The 25,808-nt window shown below is 40.5% G+C and overlaps 1 protein-coding gene across 4 annotated transcripts in view; it reads right to left on the bottom strand.

The window, feature by feature from the left end:
- The window catches only part of Uspl1 (ubiquitin specific peptidase like 1), a 37,343-nt gene continuing 11,535 nt past the window's right edge, over positions 1-25,808 (bottom strand). For all 4 annotated transcript variants that reach the window (XM_090342214.1, XM_090342217.1, XM_090342216.1 and 1 more), the window contains 5 exons: positions 22,499-22,612; positions 17,099-17,228; positions 11,374-11,499; positions 5,811-5,968; positions 1-1,984 (listed from right to left, as the gene is read on the bottom strand). In XM_090342214.1, coding sequence (XP_090198340.1) covers positions 99-1,984; positions 5,811-5,968; positions 11,374-11,499; positions 17,099-17,228; positions 22,499-22,612 — 2,414 coding nt within the window. In that variant the 3' untranslated portion in view covers positions 1-98. The remainder of the gene's footprint in view (positions 1,985-5,810; positions 5,969-11,373; positions 11,500-17,098; positions 17,229-22,498; positions 22,613-25,808) is intronic.

Below are 25,808 nucleotides of genomic sequence, written 5' to 3'. Positions count from 1 at the left end.
CATTTTATTCATCATTATTACACAAGACCAGTGTGTAAATACTACCTGAAAACAAGATTTTTCTATGAATAATAAATATTAAAATAGTTAACATGAATTCAGCAATTCTCGAACAGATATTCGTCAAAATGAGGTATGTCTAATGTGTCATTTGCTAAAGAAGTTAGTGAAGTAGAAAAAATCTCATCAAAAATATCGGTCTTCACAGGACTCTCCAAACTTAATGTTCTCATACAGGTGTTATTTGTGAGCGAGTCAGGCTGAACTTCACACTGATTTCTCTTGGTGGGGCTGCAATAGTTGTGGTCCTGTTTCAGGTGTACTGAGGGTAAACTGTTTACTTCACTAGGTACTGGCGCTGGAGTGTGGTCATCTCCCATTTCCAGATACCTCAAGTCTGCTTCTGCATCCTCCGAGAGCTCTGTTGGAATAGGTGTAGGAGACAGCAATTCTGCTAAAATTTCTTCATGAGTCTGACCATCGTAAGAGACACTAGGCACAAGAGTACACCCAGACTTATCAGCAGCATCGATCTGATATTGCAGTTCCTTTAACAAGTCTTCTACTGACTCACAGTCATCTGGAGACCCACAATGGGACACCTGTTCCACATTTCCATTTGGCAGTGGTCTATTTGGGGAAGAAGCTGTAAGAGCAGCTAGTTTTTTCTTTTTTGCCTTTAATTTTTTAAGAAGCTTCAGCCGAAGTTTATGAATCTGACCTTGCGCTGAGTCTCCGTGGTCAGCTTGAGAGCTACCATGCTCATTTCCACGTGAATGGCCATTGAGGTACATTCCCTGGGCGGCGCTTCCCTGGGCCTTCCAAAGTCCCACAGCAGCATCTACACGAGTGTGTGGATGAGCCGAGATGCTGCCTACTGGGGGAGGAACCGGGGGAGGGCTGCTGTCCACAGCAGCTGGCTTACCTACATACCTGCCAGCTTTCCTGGATGCCCTGCTAGCCTTTTGGTTTACACCTTTCGTCTTAAAGCCACCAAAGCTGCGAGCTCCTTTAACTGAAGGCTGCAAATCAGTTAAAGAGTTTCTATTCTGAGCAGAAACACAGGGAGGCATAAATGAAGCACCCCTGCTTAACAGCCCTTTAACCCAACTTCCTACAAACGGCTTCTTCTGAGTCTCTTTCAGAGGTGGATTCTGGGATGACTTGGCTGTTAGGGTTTGAGGCTTCAAATTAGAAGCCTGAGATGTACTGTGGTGCTTATTGTCGTCTGGTTCTAATTTCTCAATTTTTAATGGAGACAACTGTTTTACCAGAGTGCCCTGAATTCCCACTGATTTGTCTCCCTGTACAAAAGCAGCAGCAGGAACAGTGTTCAGAAACTTAGTATCGGTACCATCTTCTGTACTCTGTTGTTCTGACTGTGAGCCTGCACTTGCAAACTGAAATGGAAAGTTTAAATCGAGCAACTGCAATTGGGTAAACCTTTCTTTACATGGAGACACAGAAGAGACCATCAGTGACTCCAGTGACTGAGGAGTATTTGCTCTGACAGGTTCTGTAATTTCTGCCACAGGTTTACTTTGTAGTAGGAAGGCTTTAGAGTTCGTGTGGAAAATGGAGGCAGCGTCCTGGACAGCTCCTTCAAGCAGCAAGGGTAAATTATTACAGTCAACCACATTATTTGGAAGTGAAAGTACAACAGAATCTCCGTGTGTTTCAGAAGCTCTGTCCAGCGCAAGAGCATGAGGAACACCTGATGCAGGTGGGGGCTGAGCGGCTGAGGCGGCCTCCACTGAAGCAGTAGCGTCGTGCCCTGAACACAGGGCTGGAGGTGCCGATCTCCCCTCACCTAGAGCAGGCTTATCGTTGGGCTTCTTGAGTGGAAGGCAGGCAGCTTCTTTAGCTGTCATTTGGGATGTCTTTCTTTCCCAAATAACAATATGTATCTCTGAAGCAGGAATGCCACATTTCTCATGCCTTTCAACACACAGTCCTTTTAAATCATCACATTCCAGCCAACTACCTGGAGGATGAGAAAGAAAGCCACAGAGTTCAGATACTCCCTGACCACCAGCCCACCACAATTCCTTCCATTCTTCTGAATTGTGGTAACACTGAATACGCACCAAAAGAGAACACTTGAAAACATGGATCTACCTTTGTTCACTTTGCACTGCTGGACATTAAAGCCCTAATTAGAATGGTAGGAGGTGATGCTAACATATGCAGAAGCCTAGAAATCCAGAGTAGTTTTGTGGATATACTGGCAGAAGATAGAAGAACTTTAACTTTTGGATGGTAAAGTGAATACCTATCAGCTATGGAAAACAGGAAAAGTTGTTCAGTGAATTAAGTTACCCCCAAACGACTGTTTCATTTTTTTGTTTGTAATCTGACAGGATCTTGCTATGTTCTAGGTAGTATAACCCAGGCTGGAGTCCTCAGCCTCCTTCCTGTGTGCACAACACCAGTATTCTGTCTTTTCATCTCTCAAGGGAGGACATGGAGAATGATGATGGATGGCGGGACATGTTTGAGGACTAGGGGCCACGTCAGTATCAGTACTGCAGAGTTGTCATGAGACCCGTGGAGGGTCAGTTATTCATAAGCAGTTTGGTCACTGGCAGTTATTTTTCTTGGCATGGGAGACAGAGGAGTTATTCTGAAGTAGATTGAGGCATGAAGACTAAAATTAACTCATTCATAAACTGCTCCTTAGAAAAGGAGAAGGAAAGGAATCCATTTGGATTAGTTATTATAAACAAAGAAACTAAGAGATGTTAGCAGGGACTTGGTAAAATTGGGCATTCCTAGTAAGAATATAAAACAGGGAAGTTGCAGTGAAAACTGTTCAGCCATTCCTCCAAAGGTTTCACAGAATTCCCCCAAAAAAGGTAATTTCATGGTAGGTATACACCTAAACAACTGAAAACAGGATTGAGATAGCCACCAAGGTTCATAGCAACATTAGGCACTATAGCTAGAAGTTAACACATAATACAGCAGAGCATTAGTGTGATGTGGGTGAACTTTGAAAATACACTAAATGAAATAGGCCAGATGCAGAAAAAGATAAATATTGTATGGCTGTACTTACATGGTACCTGGAACTATTAAATTAAGATACAGGGCTGGGAATGTGATACAATGCTTGCCTAGCATGCACAGAGCCCTGGGCTCAATTCCTCGGAACCACATACACAGAAAAGAAAAAGATCAGAAGTAATGCTGTGGCTTAAGTGGTAGAGGCTCTAGCCTTGAGAAAGCCCAAGGACAGTGCCCAAGCCCTGAGTTCAAGCTCCAGGACTGGCAAAGAAAAAAAAAAGAATAGGAAACAACAACAACAACCAGAAATTAAGACATAGCAGAACAATGGCTACCATTAGCTGTGGGAGGGGCAATGGGGAATTAACGAGTAACTGTATCCAATGGTAGTGCATGGCAATGATTATTATACAAACTATGAATGTCATTATGAATATCATGATGCTAATGTATCATTAACTTATAAATGCAAAATGGTAATAAGCTTTATGTTCTGTGCATTGGCTTGGTTTGTGTTCGTCTGGGGACTTGAATTTGGGGTCTGGGTCCTATCCCTGAGCTTTTTGCTCAAGGCCAGTATTCTACCATTTGACCCACAGCTTCATCTCCAGCTTTTCAAAAATGCTGGTAGTTAATTGGCAATAATAATTTCACATTTTCCTGTCTAAGCAGACATCAAACTGTGTTTCTCATATTTCAGCTTCCTACTTAGGTAGGATTAAAGGCATGAGCCACCAGTGCCCAGCAATAACTAAGTTAAAAAAAAAAAATACTGATATCCGGACCTTATTCCTAAGACTGATTTGCTGAGCTCGAGACAGCAGACCTTGTAGATCATAGAAATTTTTATAAGCTAGCCATGTGATTCTCACATGCTATCAAGATTGGAAACTTTATACTTGAAGTGGATTTTTCACTTGATAGAATTTGTTGTTGTTATTTCTGTTAAGAACTACTTCAAGGTAGTAATTATATTTCCAATACAAGTTGTAGATACTCATATTCATCCAAACTATCTCCAAGAAGAAAATGACAAATACAAAAAGTGAGCCACATGTGGTGATTCAAGCCTATAACCCTACCGAGAGGCAGAAATTGGGAGCACTGGAGCTCAAGGTCAATCAGGCATAACAATTCACAAGACTGAGCTGGGAGTGTGGCCTAGTGTTAAAGTGCTTGCCTAGCATGCACAAAACCCTGGGTTTGATTCCTTGGTACCACATACTTGAAATAAGTCAGAAGTGGTGCTCTGGCTCAAGTAGTAGAACACTAGCCTTGATAAAGCCCAAGGACAGTGCCCAGGCCTGGCAATCAATCAATGAATCAATCCATCAATAAATAAAATTTTAAGAATCACAAGGTTCTATCTCAACCAATGGCTGGGCATAGAAGTCCAGATTCTTATCTCCAATTAGCCACTAGAAAACAGGAAGTGGGACTGTGGCTCAAGGCTAGGGCAGTAGCCTTGAGATGAAGAGCTCAGAGACAATGCTCAGGCCCAGAGTTCAAGCCCCATGACCACCCCACCCCACCCAGGCTACAGGTGTGACTCACATGGTAGAGTTTGTGCCTAGCACATACAAGGTACTGAATTCAAAACTCAAGGCAGCTCCTTCCTCAAGAAAAGTGCAGGCAAAGAATCAAAAATAGTTATTATCAAAGTAACCACTTATCTGATACAAATCTATAAGGGGTCAAACTTTCTCATCTAAGATAAAGTGAACAATGTGAGAAAAACAACTAATTACTAATCTAAACTGGACAAATGAGAGGATAAAAAGGAACAACCCCAAATTTGTGTGCTGTACTTATTCAGCTTTCCATTGGGAAGTTTAATGTTGACCAAGACTGTTAATAAACTATTTCAGTAACAGAGGGCTATATATTCCTTTGGTTCATAGTTTTAGAAATTATTATTTTAGGGGCTTAGATTATGCCCTACAGTAATTGTGCTTGCCTAGCATGCAGGAAGTCCTAGGTTCAATTCCTTGGTACCATATAGACAGAAAAGGATGGAAATGGTGCTGTCACACCATTTTCAACGAAAAGAGTCCAAGGACAGTTCAAGGAGCCTGGACTACATAGTAAGACCCTGCCTCTAAAAGCCCAAATAAGTAAGATTGAATTATGGATATGTATATACCTGTATAGATATGTGATGGAAGAGTTGGGAAGGATGCTAAAATCACAAACATTAGCAGGAGGAGGAAATGATAAGAAAATTAAAGGCAAAGTCAAAAGAGAGGGAATAAAAGTTAAGGTATAGTGTCTTTAAAAAGAAAAATACAATAGGGGCCGGGAGTTTGACCTAGTGGTTAAAGTGCTTGCTTAGCATGCATGAACACCCGGGTTCGATTCCTCGGTACCACATACATAGAAAAAAAGCCGGAAGTGGTGCTGAGGCTCAAGTGGTAGAGCTCTAGCCTTGAGAAAGTCCAAGGACAGTGCTCAGGCCCTGAGCTCAAGCCCAGGACTGGCCAAAAAAAAAAAAAAAGAAAAATACAATAGTGGGCCGGGAGTTTGGCCTAGTGGTAGCGTGCTTGCCTAGCACGCACGAAGACCTGGGTTCGATTCCTTGGTACCACATACATAGAAAAAAGCCAGAAATGGTGCTGAGGCTCAAGTGGTAGAGCTCCAGCCTTGAGAAAGTCCAAGGACAGTGCTCAGGCCCTGAGCTCAAGCCCAGGACTGGCAAAAAAAAAAAAAAAAAGAAAAATACAATAGTAATTCAGTATATTTAGACAAGAATGATGATAAAGTAGTTTCCATGGCTATGATCCCAAAGGCAGTATTTAAACACTTACCACCAGGCTCTAAAGTCCATGCTATAAAGTGATTACTTGCTCGGTACTGAATTACAGCCGTTATGTGATAAAGGCTGCCTTCAAAGTGGAAGGCATAGTGCTGTAGGTCACTCCGTGGCAAGCCTTCTACGAAGTGTAGCATGAATATAGGAGATACTCTGTGGAGAGAAAGCAAACAGATCTGATCCTATGTATCTGTCTGCTCACACACAACGTGGCATGACATGAACTAGTCATACATACTTTAAATGCTAACTGCACTAATTTTCTTGAGCACCTCCAGATGTGTGCCTTAATTAGAAATAAAGGACTCACTCTAAGAAATACAGAACACTAACCCCTTTTAAGAATATCATGATTGACAGCCAATGTGCAGTAAAGACTTACAAAAGCCCATTAAACAGACACTGATCGGTAAGCAGCAATGCTACTTTGGTTTAAAGAAGATCCATGGTAGCTACTTTGTAGAACTCAAAGGAAAAGTCCAGACCTTTCAGAATTTCTTCTGGCATCTAGTGCCCAAAATACCCCTATTTGGTATAAGAAAGTAAAACTTAAGCCTAAGATATTCAAATAAACATTAAGTTCACCCATTTCTCTAGTATCTTAGGAAGTAATATCTACCAAATTTTAATTCCCACTTGGAAAAAATTAAATAAAGAAAACAAAATGGTTGTTTCACTACAAACTTCAAGATATGCATATAATTCTGGAAACACACTGTATGACTACAGCAATGTCAAACTAAAAAGCAAAACCCAGACGGACTTAAAATAAAGTTAACAATGCTCTCAGGATTTAAGAAAAATGTTGAATATCTCTTTTCCTAACATTTAAACAGCTGTCAAAACTTCGTTAGCTGATCAAAATTTATTCAGCTTAAGTGAATTGAAATCAATGTCCAAAATACAAAATTATTCAGAGCGACAAGGGATAATTTTTAAACTACTCCTTGTCAGTCATTTTGCTAGAGAAGAATCAGCTCTCAAAATCTTAGAAGTTGAAGTCCTACAAACTGTCTGCAACACTACTTTGTGCCATTCTTAAATCATACTGACTTCACAGAATCAAAGATGTCACTGATGATATAATGTGCCACATAAAATACCACACCATTTTGAAATGTATTTTCATCTCACATGTTAAAATGTTAAGTATGTGTCTTTGAATCAATAATCCACAGTAAATTAGAGACGTAATCTCAGAGCCATATATGCAGGCTTTAGGCATGTCTCTTTTATTACTATTAAAATATTTTTAAGTAAATAAAAACTAATCAAGTTATTAAAAACTGCTAGGTCAAAAACTCATACCTGTAATATAACTTTGGAGACAGAGATAGGGAGGATCAAGGTTCAAGGATAACTCAGCCTCCCCACTCCAAGAAAAACAAATAAGCTAGAGACCCTTTCTCCACCAAGAGCACTAGTCCTCCTGACATCTTAGGAAATGTAAATAAACAGACCAGTCTGGGCACATGTCTGGGCAGTAGTGAGACCCTATCTTAAAAAAAAAAAAAGAAGCAGCAAAAAAGAGGCTGGAATATGAATAGGCTGCAGAGCATATGGCAAGATAGAGGGCCCAGAGTTCAAACTCAAGTACAAATAAATAAAAAAGATCTAAGGATGGGGGTTTAAAGCCAGCCCGAGCATGAAAGGGCACAAGTGCCTATAAGACTCACCTTCAATTAACTACCAGAAAACCAGAAGTGGCACTGTAGAATGCTAGCTAGCCTTGAACTGAAGAGCTCACAGACAACACCCAGGCCTAGAGTTCAAGCCCCACGACCACCACCACCACCAACAACAACTACAACTACAACAACAAAATCTACCCTCAGGAAAAGAGAAAAAGGAGAGTGAGCACAGGGAACCATGTAAAACCCCAGATGCCCAAGGACAGCAAGAGAATTAACTATAAATCCTACACCACATAAAACACTCACATCCAGGGCTAACAGCTAGAGCACAACCTTCCAATTTCAACTCAATTTTTATAACTCATATCTAATAAATGCACTGAAAAACATTTATATGTACATCTACACAGTAATAATACAGGTTTTAGGCAAAAAAGTTTGTATATGTCACTGTTTACCACCATTACATTTTAGATCTATTATATCTTTGTAATTCTTTCAGCCTCTATGACAAGAAATGAAAAGTATGGATAAAATCATTTGTAATTCAAATAATTATAACTAGCCATACAGACACATTCATATGTAAATATATTTATAAAAATTCTGTCTTGGGGAAGGGGAATAAGGGAAGCAAAGAAACAGAGGGACAAAGGATGAACAAATGCAGCAGTGGAACTCACTAGACACTATGTTTTATGTTGAAAACAGACTATAAAACTTACGGATGACCAAGGGAGTGAATGAAGGTATAACATTGTCTAAAAAGAAATGTACTTAATTACCTGACTTATGAAATGGTAACCCCTTTATAATAACAACATATTTAATGAAAAGATAATAAAAATACTATTTGTAATAATGTCAAAAATAAGTAAGATAACCAGGAATAAATCTAACTGGAATGAAAAAAAAGAAAAACTTTTTCAAATGGGAGGTTTAAGAGCTTCTGAAGTAAAATGAAATCTGATTCTAAGATGCAGGCTGGCTCCAATCACCATACTGACCTTAATTCCTAAATAATTTACTGAAAGAAAAGTAGCAGACTTCATCCACTAGGCATCATTCACCTGATTTATCCCTAAATTCATTGTTCTAATGAGGCCATATTCCAGATGTGAGTCATCTGAGGCAATGGGATCGGAGAATTTACAACACTGCTCATTTTTAGAGTGTTGTATGATTAGATTACTTGTGGTATCACGATGGATCCAAGTTAAGTTATCCCTAAAAGCAATATGGAATGTGTTCCTAAATTCTGTATGACACCAACAAATCAAGTTATACTCATTATGAAAAAAGAACTACATTAAGACTTTTTAAAAGATCTTGCCATTTAATATTTAAGTGAATTTTTACATAAGTTCAATTTACTTTCAAAGAATATAGGAAACATTCTAATTTATAATGTTTGCTTCTAAACTACCCCACTGGAACTCAAAATACATTTTCATTAAGGTGTTGTTTTAAACAATGGATACATTTCCTCTTTAATGTAATGCAACATATTTATATAATTAAAAAGTATATGTCACAATGCAGCCAACTAACAGCTCAAAGAGAATAAAAGAATGAATAGCCTCTAGCATTAAGGCTTATGAAAAAACAGACATAAACACCAGACAAAATAACATACATTTAGACTTAAGCAAATCAAAGACTCAGAACAGGATCTCAGCAAACACCCCACCTGTGTCACCATAGGGAAAGCTTGCAAAGGGGATTCTTCAACACTTAACTTATAATGGCCAAGCCAGGTGACAGACTTCTGATTAAGCTAGTCACTCTTTCTCCCACTCAGATGCCATCAAAAGATAGTGAAGAACAAAAATGTCTATGGTCCCAAAGCCTGGAGAGGGAACATGAAATGGGAAAGAAATAGCCAATACAGAAGCAAACAGATGTGGAAGCTGGTGGAGTAGACTAGATGTGGTGATGTCAGGCATCCTGAGAAGGGGAGCGCTCTGTCCCACAGAACCTCGAAGACTCAGCATCTATATGCAACAACTATGAAGGATAGGAATTGAGGCTTGGGTTATACTGGATTTTAAAAATAGAGTGTCCCTAGGTAGCCAGTCCAGAGGGGGGCCAGTGCAGCCTGGGAAGTTAGAAGAAGCAGCTTAAAATTCTGAAGCATTGGAGAGTTAGAAATATACACAATTAGAAATAGATGTCATTTGGGGAAAAAAATCCAGTGAATAAACAACAAAGCAAATGAAAACACAAGACAAGGATAAACAACTGCCAAAAGAAATAAATCAAAACCATGTACACTGCCTGGTCAAAGAAAGAAAGAATATATAGACATTCTGAGCACTGATTAAACCAAGGGCTCATTCACAGTGGAAGGGGAAATGGCTCCCAGGAGCAGGAGGCCCAGTCCACCCTCCACCACTACACAAACACGGGAAACTGCTAGAGCAGAAGCAGCACAGCATTTTACTTTGTTGCTTTGTGTTGCACCCTATCTAGGGCTTGGACTTGGGGCCTTGTGTTCCAGCTAGGAGTACTAACAGTTGGCACTTTACCACCTGAGCCACAACTCAACTCTGGCTTTCTATTGGCTATTTTAAACATGAGTCTCATGCGATCTCTTGAACTCTTAGCCTCCTAAGTAGCTAGGATTACAAGTGTTAAGCCCCCATTCTAATGCACTTGGCAATGTCAAAGTAAAATGCAGCCTTAATTTGAAGATTTGATATAGAAATCTGGAAAGGAAGTGAGGCAGAGTACTGCTGTACTTTTAAACCATTTGGCACTATTAAAAGAAAACTTCTTATTTCAATGACAATCAACTTTTAGGAATAATTCCAAGGCATTCCTGGAAGATTTAAGGACAGAGTTAAGGTCTCTGGCTCTTTGTCTGGAGTCAGACTGCACATTATGGCCAAAGAAGATATTATATGTGTGAGCACATGAACAAGAAGAGATAAAATGCTAACACAGAGCTGGAGTTAAAGTGAGAATGACTAATGATGACCAACTTTCCTGCTGAGGACAAAGCCAAAAAGTTGGCAACATACAACAAAAACATATCTGTTCAAAGCTTACAACATGGGGGGGCTGGGAACATAGCCTAGTGGTAGACTGCTCGCCTACCATGCACAAAGCCCTGGGTTTGACTCTTCAGTACCACATCCACCTAAAAAGCCAAAAGTAGGGGGCCTAGAGTTTGGCTTAGTGGTAGAGTGCTTGCCTAGCATGCATGAAGACCTGGATTCCATTCTTTGGTACCACATACACAGAAAAGCCAAAAGTAGTACTGTTGCTCAAGTGATAGAGCACTCAATAGCCTTGACAAAAGCCCAAGGACAGTGCTCAGACCCTGAGTTCAAGCCGTAAGACTGGTAAAAAAAAAAAAAAAAAAAAAAAAAAAAAAAGCCAGAAGTGGTGCTATGGCTCAAGTAGTAGAGAGCTAGCCTTGAGCAGAGTGACCAAGGACAGTGCTCAGGCCCTGAGTTCAAGCCCCAGAACTGGCAAAGGAAGAAAAAAAAAAGCTTACAACATAGAAGAATCAATAGGCTGGTACTTCTGTGAAGATACATTTAGAGAGGTGAGGTACATGAACATCTTTGAATCATCTTAGTTCTTGAAATTAAGGATGTTCCAGAATTCTAGTAACATGATAGCTTAACAGATGAGGAAACATTAGCAAAGAGGCAATAGGAGGGAAAGGAGTGAGGAGAGGGACCAGTAGGAGCAGGGCCCACTAGCAACAAAGCCACTCAGCGGCACTAGTGCACTGCCCTAACCCAGCCCCACAGCATTATTTCATCTCGCCAGCTTGTGAAGTTGTCTGAAGACCTGATTCCCAAGTACATGCTAACTTGAACTTCTAAAAGGGAAGTTGTGGCCACCACCTTCTGTTCAATATAAATATTATCTTCATTTCATTCCAAAAATTAAAATATGGTTTTAACTCACGTTTCCAATACCATTTTTCTTATTTGTGATTTACTGTTGCAATTGTTACATGGTCCAAAATGGGCGGCATTAAGTGGGTGCCAGTCGGGAATAACATTTGTGAAAGTGACCAGATTCTTCATACACCTATGGAAAAAGAAGACATGTCTTAAACTCTTCTATGTTAATTTACTTTGCATTAATTTAAACCAGTGCCTAAAATAATCTCTTCAGATGCTTATTCATACTTTCCTATTTTCCCAAGTCATGTATTTGTAGGATATTGGTCCCTACTGTGGTCCTGGTAAAGAAACTCTGTGAAGGGGCTGGGAGTTTGGCCTAGTGGTTAAAGTGCTTGCCTAGCATGCACAAAGACCAGGGTTCAATTCCTTGGTACCATATACATAGATAAAAGCCGCAAGTGGTGCTGAGGCTCAAGTGGTAGAGCTCTAGCCTTGAGAAAATCCAAGGACAGTGCTCAAGCCCTGAGCTCAAGCCCAGGACTGGCAAAAAAAAAAAAAAGAAACTCTGCGAAGAATCCATATTAATGATCTAGTTTTCTTTTCTTTTTTGTTGTTTGTAAAGGCTTGAACTCAGGGCCGTGGGTACAGTCCCTGAGCCTCTGTGCTCAAGGTTAGCACTCTACTACTTGAGCCACAACATCATTTCCAGTTTTTCAGTGGTTAAGAGTCTCACAAGAACTTTACTATCTGGGCTGGCTTCAAAACACAATCCTCAGATCTCAGACTCCTGAGCAGCTAGGATTTCAGACATGAACCACTGGCACCCAGAAACAGTCTAATTTTCAACTAGGAGTGGAAACCCTAAGTGTGAAAGGCAAAGCTTCTCAACATCAATATACTGATATTTTGTACCTGACAATCTATTGTTGGCAGGCATCAATCTGTACACTAGAAGATATTTGTCAGTATCCCTGGCCTCAACACACCAGAAGCCAGGATCAGTACTCAATTGCAGCAACTACTGTCTTTAGCCACTGCTAAATGCTCTCTGTGGAGACTACAGAGCCCGTAGTTGAGAATCTCTGCTCTAAGGTTGGTGAATTCAGAGCTCAACTGCTATTCAACACAATTGGCTAATGATTGCTGTATTTTCAAGTATATACCCAGAAATATATACAGGTTAATTTTCTTGATCTTAATTTAAAAAAAAAAAGCATCAGCTGTTAAAAAAAAACCTGCTCTTCAGTTTAAACAAGTTCTAAATTTTCACTAAAATTCTCAACAGAAATAGCCATCTAAAAAAGATGAAGACGTACTGAACCTCAGCTACATCTACTTTCAAAAAAAGATTTGAACTAAAATAGCAATTACATATTGTTCTCTCCCCATTACCACCAAAAAGAAAAAAACAACAACAACAAAAAAACGAAAGGAAGGAAGGAAAGATCATAAGGAAAAAAAAGCCCTGGTTATGAACAACAGATCAGTCCTCAGGAAGCTAGTATTTTAAGTTCAAGACAAACACAAAGGAATCAACAAATGCATTAACTACATTCTACTCAATTCTAAATTGTTAAAGATATATGTGCTACATGGCAAGTGGAGAACTTCTCTATCCAAACATAAATATGAGACTTCAAAACTCAACTAAAGCAAAAGGATAGGGAGTCAATGACAGTACATCTACTTGTTAGTAAGATCCCGAGTTCAACCGTTACTTGCCTCTTAAAAGGTACTGTTACACAGGACTGGGAGCATGGCCTAGTGGTAGAATGCTTGCCTAGCATGCACAAAGCCCTGGATACCTTACTCACAGAAAAAGCTGGAAGTTGTACTGTGTGAATCAAGGGTAGAGTGCTAGCCCTGATAAAGCTCAAGGACAGTGCCCAGGCCTTGAGTTCAAACCCAGGACTGGCAAAAAAAAAAAGATACTATTATTCAAAGACTCCTATTTTTCAGTTAGTATAAGGAAATTAATACACTACAGTGGAGCTAATGTTTCTGTTTACTATGTACAAGGCAAAGCAAAATGCTAGGCATTCATCTTTAAGTCTAGTTTCCTCCCCTGTGGGTATAGGATGAAACTGAACTAGGAGATGGCAGGAAAGACTGGGGATCTGAATCCAGGCAGCCTGCCTCCAAAGGCAGGTTCTTACTGTCTTGGATACACCTTCTAAACCAAGTATAGCCCCTTCACAAACAGCAAGCAGCACACAAAATGGACTAGCTAGACAGTCTTCCTTAATGTTACCTGGAAATGCTTCATTGGTGACATTGAAATATTTAATAAAATGCTACCTTCTTAGCTTTACCTCCAGCTGCTTTCACTTTTTTGTTGAGGCTGTTGCCAGGACTGGGACTTGAACTCAGCCTGGGCACTGTCCCTTAGGTTGTTTTACTCAAAGTCAACACACTTACCACTTGAGCCACAGCTCCATTTCCAGCTTTTGTTGGTTAACTGGAGATAAGCATTTCATAGACTTTCCAGACCAGGATGATCTCAGCCTCCCAAGGAAGTAGAATTTTAGGCATGAGCCACTGGTGCCTAACTTGAAGATAATTTTAAAGAAACAAAACCCTGCCAGGCATTGGTAGCTCACGCCTGTAATCCTAGCTACACAGGAGGCTGAGACCTGAGGATCAGAGCCAGTCCAGGCACAACAGTCTGTGAGACTCCAATTAACCACTAGAAAACTGAAAGTGGTGCTGTGGCTCAGCATGGTAGAGTGCTAGCCTGGAGGTGAAGAGCTCAGAATAGTTCCCAGGCCCAGAGTTCAAACCCCATGACCAACCAAAAAAGCAAAACAAAAAACTGGAAGTGGCGCTATGGCTCAAGTGGTAGGCCACTAAGAGGGCAGAGCCCATGCCTTGAGTTCAAGTCCCACAATGAATGAATGAACAAAAGAAAGAAAGAGAGGAAGAGGGGGGGAAGGGGAAGGGGGGAGGGAGAGAAATAAGGTGGGGGGGAGGGAAAGGGAGGGGAAAGTAAGGGAGAAAACCAGAATGTACACTAAAGTGGCTGGGCTCTCCTGATGTTCTTGGTGCTTTGTCCATATACCTCTATCATGTATATGCCATCCTGTTAGCCAAGGTTACATAAACCAGCCACTGGTTTATGTAAAATTAATAAGTCACTGGTACTCTCATGTGTTCATATTATCTCAAGTATCTAGCAATCTGAATTTGGCCAAGAGAAAAATTATTTCCAATGGCTATCTGAGCTCCTGGCACACAACATACTCAATGAAAGCTATTAAACTACCGCATATAGGATCTACAAAAGTTGTAAATGAGCTGATCATAATAATCAAGCTTATTTATATTATTTAAAACCTAGGTAGTGATTTGGGAATTACCATAAAAGCTTAAAAGACCAGTCAAGACTGCATTGTGTCTTCTAAATGTACCACATGCTACCAGGCTCTTGAGTATATCCTAAGCAACTTCAAGCTTCAAGCAAACTTCATTGACAGACTAGCGTCCTTGTCTGTCAAATGAAAACACTAGGATCATCTTCAGAGATCTTTTTTTGGTTTTAGTGATGGAATTTGAACTCAGGTCCTTCCTTGCTCACGGCTGGTAGAATAGCGTGTGAGCTATTCCTCCAGTCTTGTTCTTTGCAGATTATTGTGGGAGAGTCAGGATTTTTTTGTCTGGAGTGGCTTCAAGTCTCAGTCCTTCAGGTCTCACCTCCTGAGTAGCTCAGATTAGAGGTGTGAGTCAACCAATACCTGGCCCTCACTGAGCTACTATAAGATGATGAAAAAAAATCAGATCATTTGTATACATTAGTGGCAGATGGTCTTATCTAATTCAAGTTCCAGTCTTGGTATGGGTAAAATATCATTCTTCCCCTGTTCTAGCAGTTTTCAGCTAACTATTAAAAAACACATACTTCAGCCAGGCACTGGTGGCTCACACCTGTGATCCTAGCAACTCAAGAGACTGTAATCTGAGGATCTTGGTTTGAAACAAGCCTGGATAGCAAAGTCTGTAAGATTCTTATATCTAATTAACCACAAAAAGCCAGAAGTGAAGCTGTGCCTCAAGGTGCAGAGTGCTAGCCTTAGGCAAAAGAGCTCAGAGAAAGCACTTAAACCCTCAGTTCAAGCCTCAGTATCTGCACATACACATATAACAACACAAAACAAGAATAAAACATATTTCCCATTGCTTACATTCCTTAGCACATTCATTCTCTCATGCTCAACTCTCCTATTTACTGCTTCCTGTCCATCTACTATTTAGATAATAATGTCTAAGCAATATTTTTATTTAATAACTTTGAGATTTGGTAGTGGCCAGGAATTTGGCCTAGTGGCAGAGTGCTTGCCTAGCATACACAAAGACCCAGGTTTGATTCCTCAGTACCACATACATAGAAAAAGTCAGAAATGGTGCTGTGGCTCAAATGGTAGAGCTCTAGCCTTAAGAAAGCCCAAGGACAGTGCTCAGACCCTTGAGTTCAAGCCCCAGGACTGGCAAAGAAAGAGAGAGAATGAGAGAGAGAGAGCGCGTGAGAGAGAATGAGAGAGAGAAAGGGAGACAGAGAGAGAGAAAATGAGAGAGAAAGGGAGAGAGGGGGAGAGAGAGAGAGAGAGAATGAGAGAGAGAAAGGGAGAGAGGGGGAGAGAGGGGGGAAGAGGGAGGAAGAGAGAGAGAGAGAGAGAAAAGTTATCCCTATTGTACAATAATTTGAATGAATGATCAACAGGGCAGTTTGGTGTCAGCCAACAAGTTCCCAGGTCAGATACCATGTCAGATGAACAGCAATAACCCATGAGTACTGTCCACAAGTGGCAGGTATAGAAAAGCAGAAGCAACTATGGAACTATGGCTTCTTTCTTCCCTTTGTTTCTTTCTAAGTATCTGTGTGTCTCTCATCATCATCTAGAGGATTAAGGACAACAGAAATCTGCCATACACATACACAAAGGTAAGAACAGGAAAGCAGAGGTTACCTGAATTACTGCCAGCCTTGAGGAGCACAATAGCAGTTTCCAAGATTTTAAAAACATGCTAAGCAAACAACAACAAAATATAAGCACAAAACACAAGTAAACAAAACCCAGCTTGAAGAAATTTGAGCACCATTCTCAGTGAGCTGGGAATCTAGAGGTATGCCTATGAAGAGTGCTAGTCCCATTTCCTCCCAACTTCCATTTAAAAAATTCTTAAGAAAACTATTAGCAATCTCTCAAGTCATGGAATATTGGCCCTTCAGTTTAGAGGAGCAAGCAAACTAATTTCTGGTGTTATATTCTCCTTTAACCTTTGTGCTAGAGGGATTTTAAGATGTGACAGGAGCTGGCTGTGGTAACAAGCCTACAATGTTAACTCTGGAGGCTGAATCAAGAGGTTTAAAGTTGAAGCAGCCTGGGCTACACAGATAAATTTTCTGAATCAATCAATCAATCAACCAACCAATCAATCAAAAGGATATGGTGGGAAATCTTGTCTGTTTTAGAAATGCAGAAAGATGGGGCCGGGAGTTTGGCCTAGTGGTAGAGTGTTTGCCTAGCATGCACAAAGACCTGGGTTTGACTCCTTGGTACCACATACATAGAAAAAAGCGGGAAGTGGTGCTGAGGCTCAAGTGGTAAAGTGCTAGCCTTGAGAATGTCCAAGGACAGTGTCAGGCCCTGAGCTCAAGACCAGGACTGGCAAACAAACAAACAAACGCAGAAAGATCTAGGGTGTATAGGGCAATCAGCTTTATTCAAATGACAATTATCAGCACTAATTCAACAGAATGAAGCCATTTTTAAAAAGCAGACACTAACCTGTTCCGATATTGGTGTCCACACTGTAAACACTCAAAGTCCCAAGAAAAAGAATATGTGAACACTTTTTCAATCTGGGGTTCTATCTTTAAGAGCAGGGGAAATGCAAACACAGGGCTTTCCATCTCACCTGCAAAAGAAAAGAAAAAATTACTACTCATAATTAACAAGAGCAAGAAGTATTGGGAAGGGAAGGGGTGAAACAAAATGACTAGGAAGGGGTAGGGAAGGAAAGAGGGACAAAAACATGAGAAGGGGTATCCATAGTCAAGAACTAATACACCAACTACCTAACGAAGGTAACAGTAACCACTATATACTTTACCCCAATAATAAAACTAAATTAAAAAAATAGGTAATGTAAACACAAAATGCTGCCTTTTCTCTACTCAGTGTAAATATGTGTGACACAGCATGACAGAGAAAGTCATATACAGATTCACAGCTGGGTAGGGAGTGAGGAATTTCTAAAAATGTCCAGCATAGATTTTTCTCAGTTTTCTTACTTTTCTTGGACATTTATGAAAACTTAAATAAATTCACTTATATTGTCTTCTTAGATAGAAAATACCCACAAATCCTTAGCACTATAATAGCATATATTACAACAAAAACCATGTAAATGGGCCAGGTGCTGGCAGCTCACATCTGTAATCCTAGCTATTCAAGAGGCTGAGATCTGAGGATCGCAGTTCAAAGGCAGCCCGGGCACTAAAGTCCCTGAGATTCTCATCTCCAATTAACCACCCCAAACTGGAAGTGGGGCTATGACTCAAAGTGACAGAACACTAGCCTTGAGCAAAAAAAAAAGCTCACAGAAAGCACCTAAGCCCTGATTGAGTTCAAGCCCCAGGAATGACCCTCCCCCCCCAAAAAAATATATATATATGATATATATATATATGCAAATGGTCTGCTATAAATAACATAAGAACAACCAGTGACAGCACTCTAAAGCATTATCAGAAGTGGATGGAATCATGAAAACAGTTTCCAGTCGAGTATGGTACACAGGGTCCTCAGGCCAATCTCAATTCACCTCTCTTAGCATCTCCCAGCATCTCAATCTTTTAGTCTAAAAGATTAACAAAACTTTTAAGACTAAAAATGTGAATTCTGCTGTCACTTAAAGAAAACTTGAACAGTGAATGCTGGTTTCTAGCTGACAAGTCACGTGGACAAGACGACTCCTTCCTGCATATTTTCTCGAAGTGCTCCCCCCCTCCTTCCTATCTCTCAAGGAAGTTAAGATGGCCCAGGAGACTCTAATCCTCACCAACATTCCCCACTCTCCACAGACAGCCTGGACCTAGGATTCCCACAACATGGCTAGCCACACTGTCACCTTGGTGGTCTATGGAATATCAAAGTTACAAAGCCCAGCTTCCTATCACCCTAGTGTAAAAGTGCCACTGCTATTTTTGTGCAAAAAATGTAAAACCAAAGTATTTTTCTAATTTGAAATATAAATCAACCTTCTAGAAATGAAAGATGCAATACTTTGTGCATAAGCAGTAGATCGCCCAAGTCTTCGATTTAGTCACCAGCTTTAAAATGCTTACTCTACTGTAACCGAAATGGCAACCAATTAACATTTTGTAATGACATAAAACTTCAGCTCTTAACAGTTTTCATTGACTCAAACTATGTAAGAGCTCAGAACACACAATAAAACAAGTCACCTCGAATACAGATCATTAAAATGGCTTACTCAGCTCCTAAGTTGACCTTAACTATTATTCTTTCTTAGATGAGGAAATTTTATGAGAAGTATAAAGCATCTTAAAGAGACCAGAGTAGCAATGCCTAAACTCCTAGTATCTACACTTAGTAGACATGTTTCTAGAATCTAACCCACTCCACCCTTCACCTAGTATGCCTATTTCCCTAATGAGCCTTCATTTGCTCAGACACACACCACTCTTCGGTCCACCATTTGGGTTTTCTCTTCTATTGCTGTTAATAGCTCCAGGCCACTGTATCATGTTCCCTTCTCTTTTTTTAACTGGCATAGAAGAGTTCTTTCAAAAATATCCTGCATCTTATTTGTTTTTTCCATGGGCAACATTAGTGAATCTTTCTTTATGATACAAAAAATGTCCATTGGAATGGTAAAGATTCCACCTACATCTTCTCTGGTATTTTACAGCCCTGCTTTTGCACATCTTCGTCTTTATACTCAAGTTCTTTTCTGATAATGGTCCCTTGTTACAGGAACCAACAATCCAACATCATCCTCTCCTGACCATTCTTTACCTACTCATCTTCAAGCGCAATTCAATATGAATATAGTATGTCCACAGTAGAGGTTCTAATTCATACTCCAGTTAGTTCGCTTTGTAACGACTCCTCTATTGCTTCACAATATGCACAGTACATTACCCTTTTAGACATAAATACAGTAAACTATATTCCTCCATTCTTTCATCCTCTCCTCTCCTTTCTGTCTCCCTTTTTTTCCCCCTAATCCTAGGGCTTGAACTCAGCCTGGGCACTATGCTCGAGCTCCTTTTGGCTTAAGGCCAGCAGTCTTATCACTTGAGCCATGGTACTACTTTCGGTCTGTTCTGGTGGTTAATTGGAGATAGGAGTCTCAAGGCTTTTCCTAACCAGAATGGCTTCCTAACCAGATCTCTGCCTCCTGAACAGCTACAATTATAAGTGTGAGCCACCGGTACCTGGCTTCCCTATTATTTTAAGTAATAAGAAATGCAACTGGGCATACCTGCAAATGGCTCACACCTGTAAATCCTACCCAAGGGACTGAGATCTGAGAACTGCAGTTTGATGCAAGCCCAAGCATGAAAGTCGGTGAGACTCTTACTTTCAATTATTCACCAAAAAAAAAAAAAGCAGGGAGTGAAACTGTGGCTCAAAGGTAGACCACTAGCCTTGGGATAGTACAAGTACACGTACACACACACATGCACGCACACATGCACGCACGAAAAAAAAGGCAACACTGGAGGGAAAATACAGTTAACTGAAGACAGCAGTTAACTTCCCAGAAGATAAGGAAGAGATATGGGAAGAATACAAAGAGAACAGAGGTTGTGTTGTCACCTCCCCACTTCCGGGCACAGAAAGCTGGCCAGGTGACTGAGGGAAATTGAGGCAGATGGGAAGCTGCTCAGAAGTGTCGGCATGGTGGGCCAGCCCTCCGCAGGCGTCATGGCAGCAAGAATTCACCAGGCACTGGCCCCCCCGCCGCCCCACCCTTGCTGGCCTGCGCTGGCTCCAGAGCTGTCCTCCCATATCCGGCAAAGAAAGGGCTGGGAGGGGGGATGGGGGAGGAGGGGGACAATAGACCACGATGACCACGATCACCGTGACCATGTCCCAAAGGAGGCTGGAAGTGGGGCAGATGGGACTCAGTTTACCCCCAGGGTCCCTCACCTTCTCCATGCCAAATCCCAAATCCCCCATGGCCCAGAGGAGCAAGGACGGACTGACAGAAGGACAGACAGAAGCACAGACACAGATACCTGCATGGATGGACAGACAAGACACTAGTGGTTGCAGAAAGAAGGCTCTGGAGGAGACAGAGGGATGGACTCAGAAAAGGAAAGGAAGGAATGAAGCGGTAGGAAAAGGGAGAAAGGAAGGGAGGTAGGAAGGAAGAAGGGGAAGAGGAAAGAAAGGAGAGAAAATTACCATTTATTAAGAGAAAGTTACAAAATATTGATATTCTATTTAATTTAGTATGGGCCACCACTAATAAGGAGTATCATATACTAATAGAAAAGCTAATATAAAAATACAAGGCAAATAGCAAAGACTGAAAGAATTACAATCACAGGCCAGCTCAGATAAAACCATAAAACACCATCTGAAAAATAACTAAAAGCAAGACCAGGGAAGCACGGCTCAAGTGGTAGAGTACTTGTCTAGTAAGTTCAAGGTCCTGAATTCATATTTCAGAAGTCCCTATATCTCAAGGTAAAAGCAAGAAAGTTATCACAAAAAGTTACTGGCATATTTCTCTATCCTCCTGGCTAAAGCTATTCCAAGTTGGGGGGGGGGGGTGTGTGTGTGTGTGTGTCTTGAATTCAAGGGCTACGCGCTATCCCTGAGCTTTTGTATTCTACCACTTGAGCCACAGTTCCACTTCTTACATTTTGGTCATTAACTGGAAATAAGAGTCTCACAGGGAGGCCAGGAGTTTGGCCTACTGGTAGAGTGCTTGCCTAGCATGCACGAAGACCTGGGTTCGATTCCTCGGTACCACATACGTAGCAAAAAGCCAAAAGTGGTGCTGTGGCTCAAGTGTGGAGCCCTAGCCTTGAGAAAATCCAGGGACAGTGCTCAGGCCCTGAGCCCAAGCCTGGCCAAAAAAAAAGTCTCATAGACTTTACTGTCTAGGTTAACTTTGAACTGTGACCTTCAGATCTCAGCCTTCTGGGAAGCTATAATAACAGGAGAGAGCCACCAGCACTCAGCTCTTATATTCATTCACTTTTAAGAAAAGCAGAGGAGGACCGGGAGTTTGGCCTAGTGGTTAAAGTGCTTGCCTAGCATGCATGAAGACCCGGGTTCAATTCCTTGATACCACATACATAGAAAAAAGCCGGAAGTGGTGCTGAGGCTCAAGTGGTAGAGCTCTAGCCTTGAGAAAGTCCAAGGACAGTGCTCAGGCCCTGAGCTCAAGCCCAGGACTGGTAAAAAAAAAAAAAAAAAAGAAAAGCAGAGGAAAGCTGGGCACCAGGGGCTCATGTCTATAATCATGGCTGCTCAGGAGGCTGAGATCTTAGGATTGTGGTTTGAAGCCAGATTAGACAGGAAATATCTCTAGTTAACCACAGAAAAAAGCTAGAAGTGGTACTGTGGCTCAAGTGGCAGAGCAAATGGAGTTCAAGGAAAATATCTAGTTCAAGCCCCAGGGATTTGAAGATTTTTCTTTTTTTTTTTTTGCCAGTCTCTGTGTGTATACCAGTCCTGGGGCTTGAACTCAGGACCAGAGCACTGTCCTTGGGCTTTTCTCAAGGATAGAACTCTACTACTTGAGCCACAGCATCACTTTCAGCTTTTTTCTATGTAGTGCTATGGAGAAATTATACTAGATTGGATTTTCGTCATGCTAGGCAAGCACTCTACCACTAGGCCAAACTCCCAGCCTGAAAAGCAGAATTTTTATGGCTGATTTACATCTAAGATTCTCAACACTGTCCAAACAACAAAAAAAAAAGACCCACCAGGTAAAACTTCTAGAAACTATCGATCACCTGAATCTCAACCCTGAGTAATTTTACTGAGCTGGTATTTTCTAATGCTAGCCAGTTTGTAGCACTAAAATTACTCTCGAGAGTCACTGACTACTCAAGTACTCAATTCCTTCAAGTACCGGATTATCCTTATTGGTGTACGCAGCTCTACCACAGATGTGTTAAGTACAGCACTTACCTAATGTGCATCTAAGCTGGGGCTGAAGTTTAGTAAAAATTTCATCTCTGACTTCATTCAGGCAAGTCTCAATCTCTGTGAATACTTCAGAAGTAAGTTTCTCACCATGTTCATCTAAAATAAATAGGATATTATCAACTTCTCATCAGTATGTATTTTTATCAGAAGCAATAATTTACAAACAGATAAAATCCCATACTTTCTTTAATTCCTCCTCTCATGGTGTAGTGTACATCCTCTCACCAGCTGCTACCCACACAACAGCCTTAGCAGTCAATGGATAAGAGCTTTAAATAGACCTTTCTTACTCCTTCAAATAGCCACGGGCTTTATTAAAATACAGTTTGGAACCACAAAAATGTCTCAGGTGTCAGGGCTTTTCCAGGTCCTGGAGTATTCTCATAGACATATTTAGGGATAAGACTCAAGTCTGAATATAAACTTATTTTTATTTCATACCCAGTGTACAAAGCACAGCCTTAAAGATAATTTTATACAAAATATTGTGTTTGGAATATGACCTACCACATGAGGAACACTATATTTTGGGCATCACCTTGGCACTTAAAAAGTTTCAGATTTTTTTTTAAAGATACACAAGTTTTATGCCATTTTTATGAGAGTAATCCCATTCCTAGGAATGTGTACCTATGTGCACCAGGAGTCAGGCATAAAGGAGGAAAGAACATCTACAGCAACTGAAAGTTTCAGAATCTGGAGCATTTCAGATTTTGATTAAGGATACCCAACCTGTAGCTAACCTTTCAAATACTTTGCCTATCTCTAAAGCATCTAAAAGATAGCTTTAGCTATCTGATTTACCTATGTAACTAGAAACACCATCTAATCATTTACTCTTTGTGTAACTATAATTGCTTAAGTCTTATTATTTCCAAACTATTTGGAAGAGGTTTACAGTGACATTACTGTTTAGACAATTTCAGATTCTGCTTTGTTCACACAGTTGCTTCTTAATTTCTGGGCTAGTAACTAAGCTATAATTCATACATTGTTGATTATTTTTACTAACAACTCCTCTTTTGCTGGGCATGTTTCTTTGCTTAAAATTGTAATTGTTACGGTGACTAACATCTTGAGACACTTACCATCCATAATTTTGATTAGTACAAAAATACTAAAAATGAAATTACTATTAAGAAAATTCAGAAGAAAATTATTTTGAAGAGCTGGAAATCTAGCTCAATAGGTAACAATACCTGCCTAGCTAGTCCAAAGTCCGGGCTTCAAACCCTGCTACTACTAAAAAGAAACAGATTTTGAAAAAAGCCTCCACAGTCATTGGACTTTAAAGCTAAAATAAATCTTTAATGTATTTCATACAAATCCTGATCACTCTGTTTATCTTCACCAATGAAAATACCTACATTGTCTATAGTAGGAAGTATGCATTACCAAAATGTTCTTTGATCATGGCAAAAATAAAATTTGTAATGAAACTCAATAATAACTAAAACCAAGCCAGGAGCCACTGGCTTATGTCTGTAACCCTAGCTACTGAGGATGCTGAGATCTTAGGATCTTGTTTCAAAGCCAGGCCAGGCAGGAAAGTCTATGAGACTTATAGCTTCAATAAATTGCGCCCCAAAAAACTGAAGTGGAACTCTGGCTCAAGTGATAGAGCACTAACCTTGGCAAAAGAAGCTTAGGGATAGTGCCTGGGTTGAGTTCAAGCCCTGGGACTGGGGCACGTGGACAGGCACGCATACACAAGCACGTGTAAGTGTGTGTGTGCGCTCATGCACACGCACGCACGTACATTAAAAACCAGATTTAAAAAACTAATTACTCTAGCCGGCACAGTGGCTCACGACTGTAATCTTACTCAGGAGGCTGAGGTCTGAGGATCAAGGTTCAAAGCCAGCCCTGGCACTAAAGTCCGTGAAACTCTTCTCTCCGAATAACCTCTAGAAAATGGGAAGTGGAGCTTGGCTGAAGAGCACAAGGACAAGGCCCAGGCCCAGGGGTAGGGTGGCATCCTTGAGCTAAAGAGCTCAGGGACAGCGCCAGGCCAAGTTCAAGTTCAAGCCACATGACCCACCAAAAAAAAAAAAAAAAAAAAAAAAACCTGTAATTATTCTGCAAAGACTTATCAGAAGATTAAAAAAAAATTAAATTCCAATGACCTGTCAGGGAGCTCAACTGAAACAACAAAAGGAAAACAATGCACAGACCTGTACAACCAGTCATACTTTTAATTAATCTTTTAAGTCTGTCAGAATAGCCAACATTAAGAATACAAACAACAAATGATAGTGGGAATGTGAACAAAAAAGAATATTAATACACTGCTGTTGGGACTGGAAACTAGTGTAACTACTGGGGAATTCGGTATGGAGGTTCCTCAAAACACAAAAAGCAGAACTATACTACGATCAAGCAATGCTGCTAAGGCATTTACTTATCCAAAAGAATCTAAGTTAGGAAACAAGATACCTGCACATCCATGTTCACTATCCACAAGAGCCAAGTTATGAAAACAGCCCAGATGTTCTACTTCTGACAAATGAATCGAGAAAATATATCTCTATATAGACATATATTAAGAACATCGATCACATATGCACACACATACACAGTGGAATTTACTTCATCCATCAGAAAGAACATTATGTTATTTGCAAGGAAATGATGGGACCTGGAAAAATTATGAAATTATGTCAAGTGAAGTTAAGTCAGGCACAAAAAGAAAAGGGTTCCTGTTTTTCTTCCTGTATGTGGAAATACAAAGAAAACAAATGCAGGGCTATATGTATTTATATATACAATACAACTGACTAAAGGATGGAAAAGTGAGATTCTATGTTTTAACTTCCTATGATCATTTAACAGTCGAACAAAAGTATCAAAGCTTAAACATGTCTACTGTGGGGATGAGCTGCAAGCTACAAAGGAGGGGAGTGAACTAAGGGAAAGAAGAAGGGTGGTAGAATAAAATCTTAATATTCACTGTACATAGATGAAAATGGACCTAGGAAACTTGATAAGATGGATGGGGATGGGACAAGTGGGAGGAGAGAATGAGGGGTGACTCTGATCAAGATGCATAGTATACAAAAATGGGCATGAAACCCTCTCAGTTATTTGAAGATTAAGGAATTTAAACAGCAGGGCCGGGAGTTTGACCTAGAGGTAGAGTGCTTGCCTAGCACACATGGAAGACCTGGTTGGTACTGTGGTTCAAGTGGTAGAGATCTAGCCTTAAGAAAACCCAAGGACGGTGCTCAAGCCCTGAGTTCAAGCCCCGGGACTGGAGAAAAAAAAAAAAAAAGAAGCCGGAAATGGTGAAATG

This window comes from Megascapheus bottae, chromosome 11, assembly GCF_031878675.1.
Source record: "Megascapheus bottae isolate mThoBot1 chromosome 11, mThoBot2.hap1, whole genome shotgun sequence".
Lineage (NCBI taxonomy): Eukaryota > Metazoa > Chordata > Mammalia > Rodentia > Geomyidae > Megascapheus > Megascapheus bottae.
Note: the sequence above shows the minus strand (reverse complement) of the source record. Positions and strands in the feature narration are given on the sequence as shown.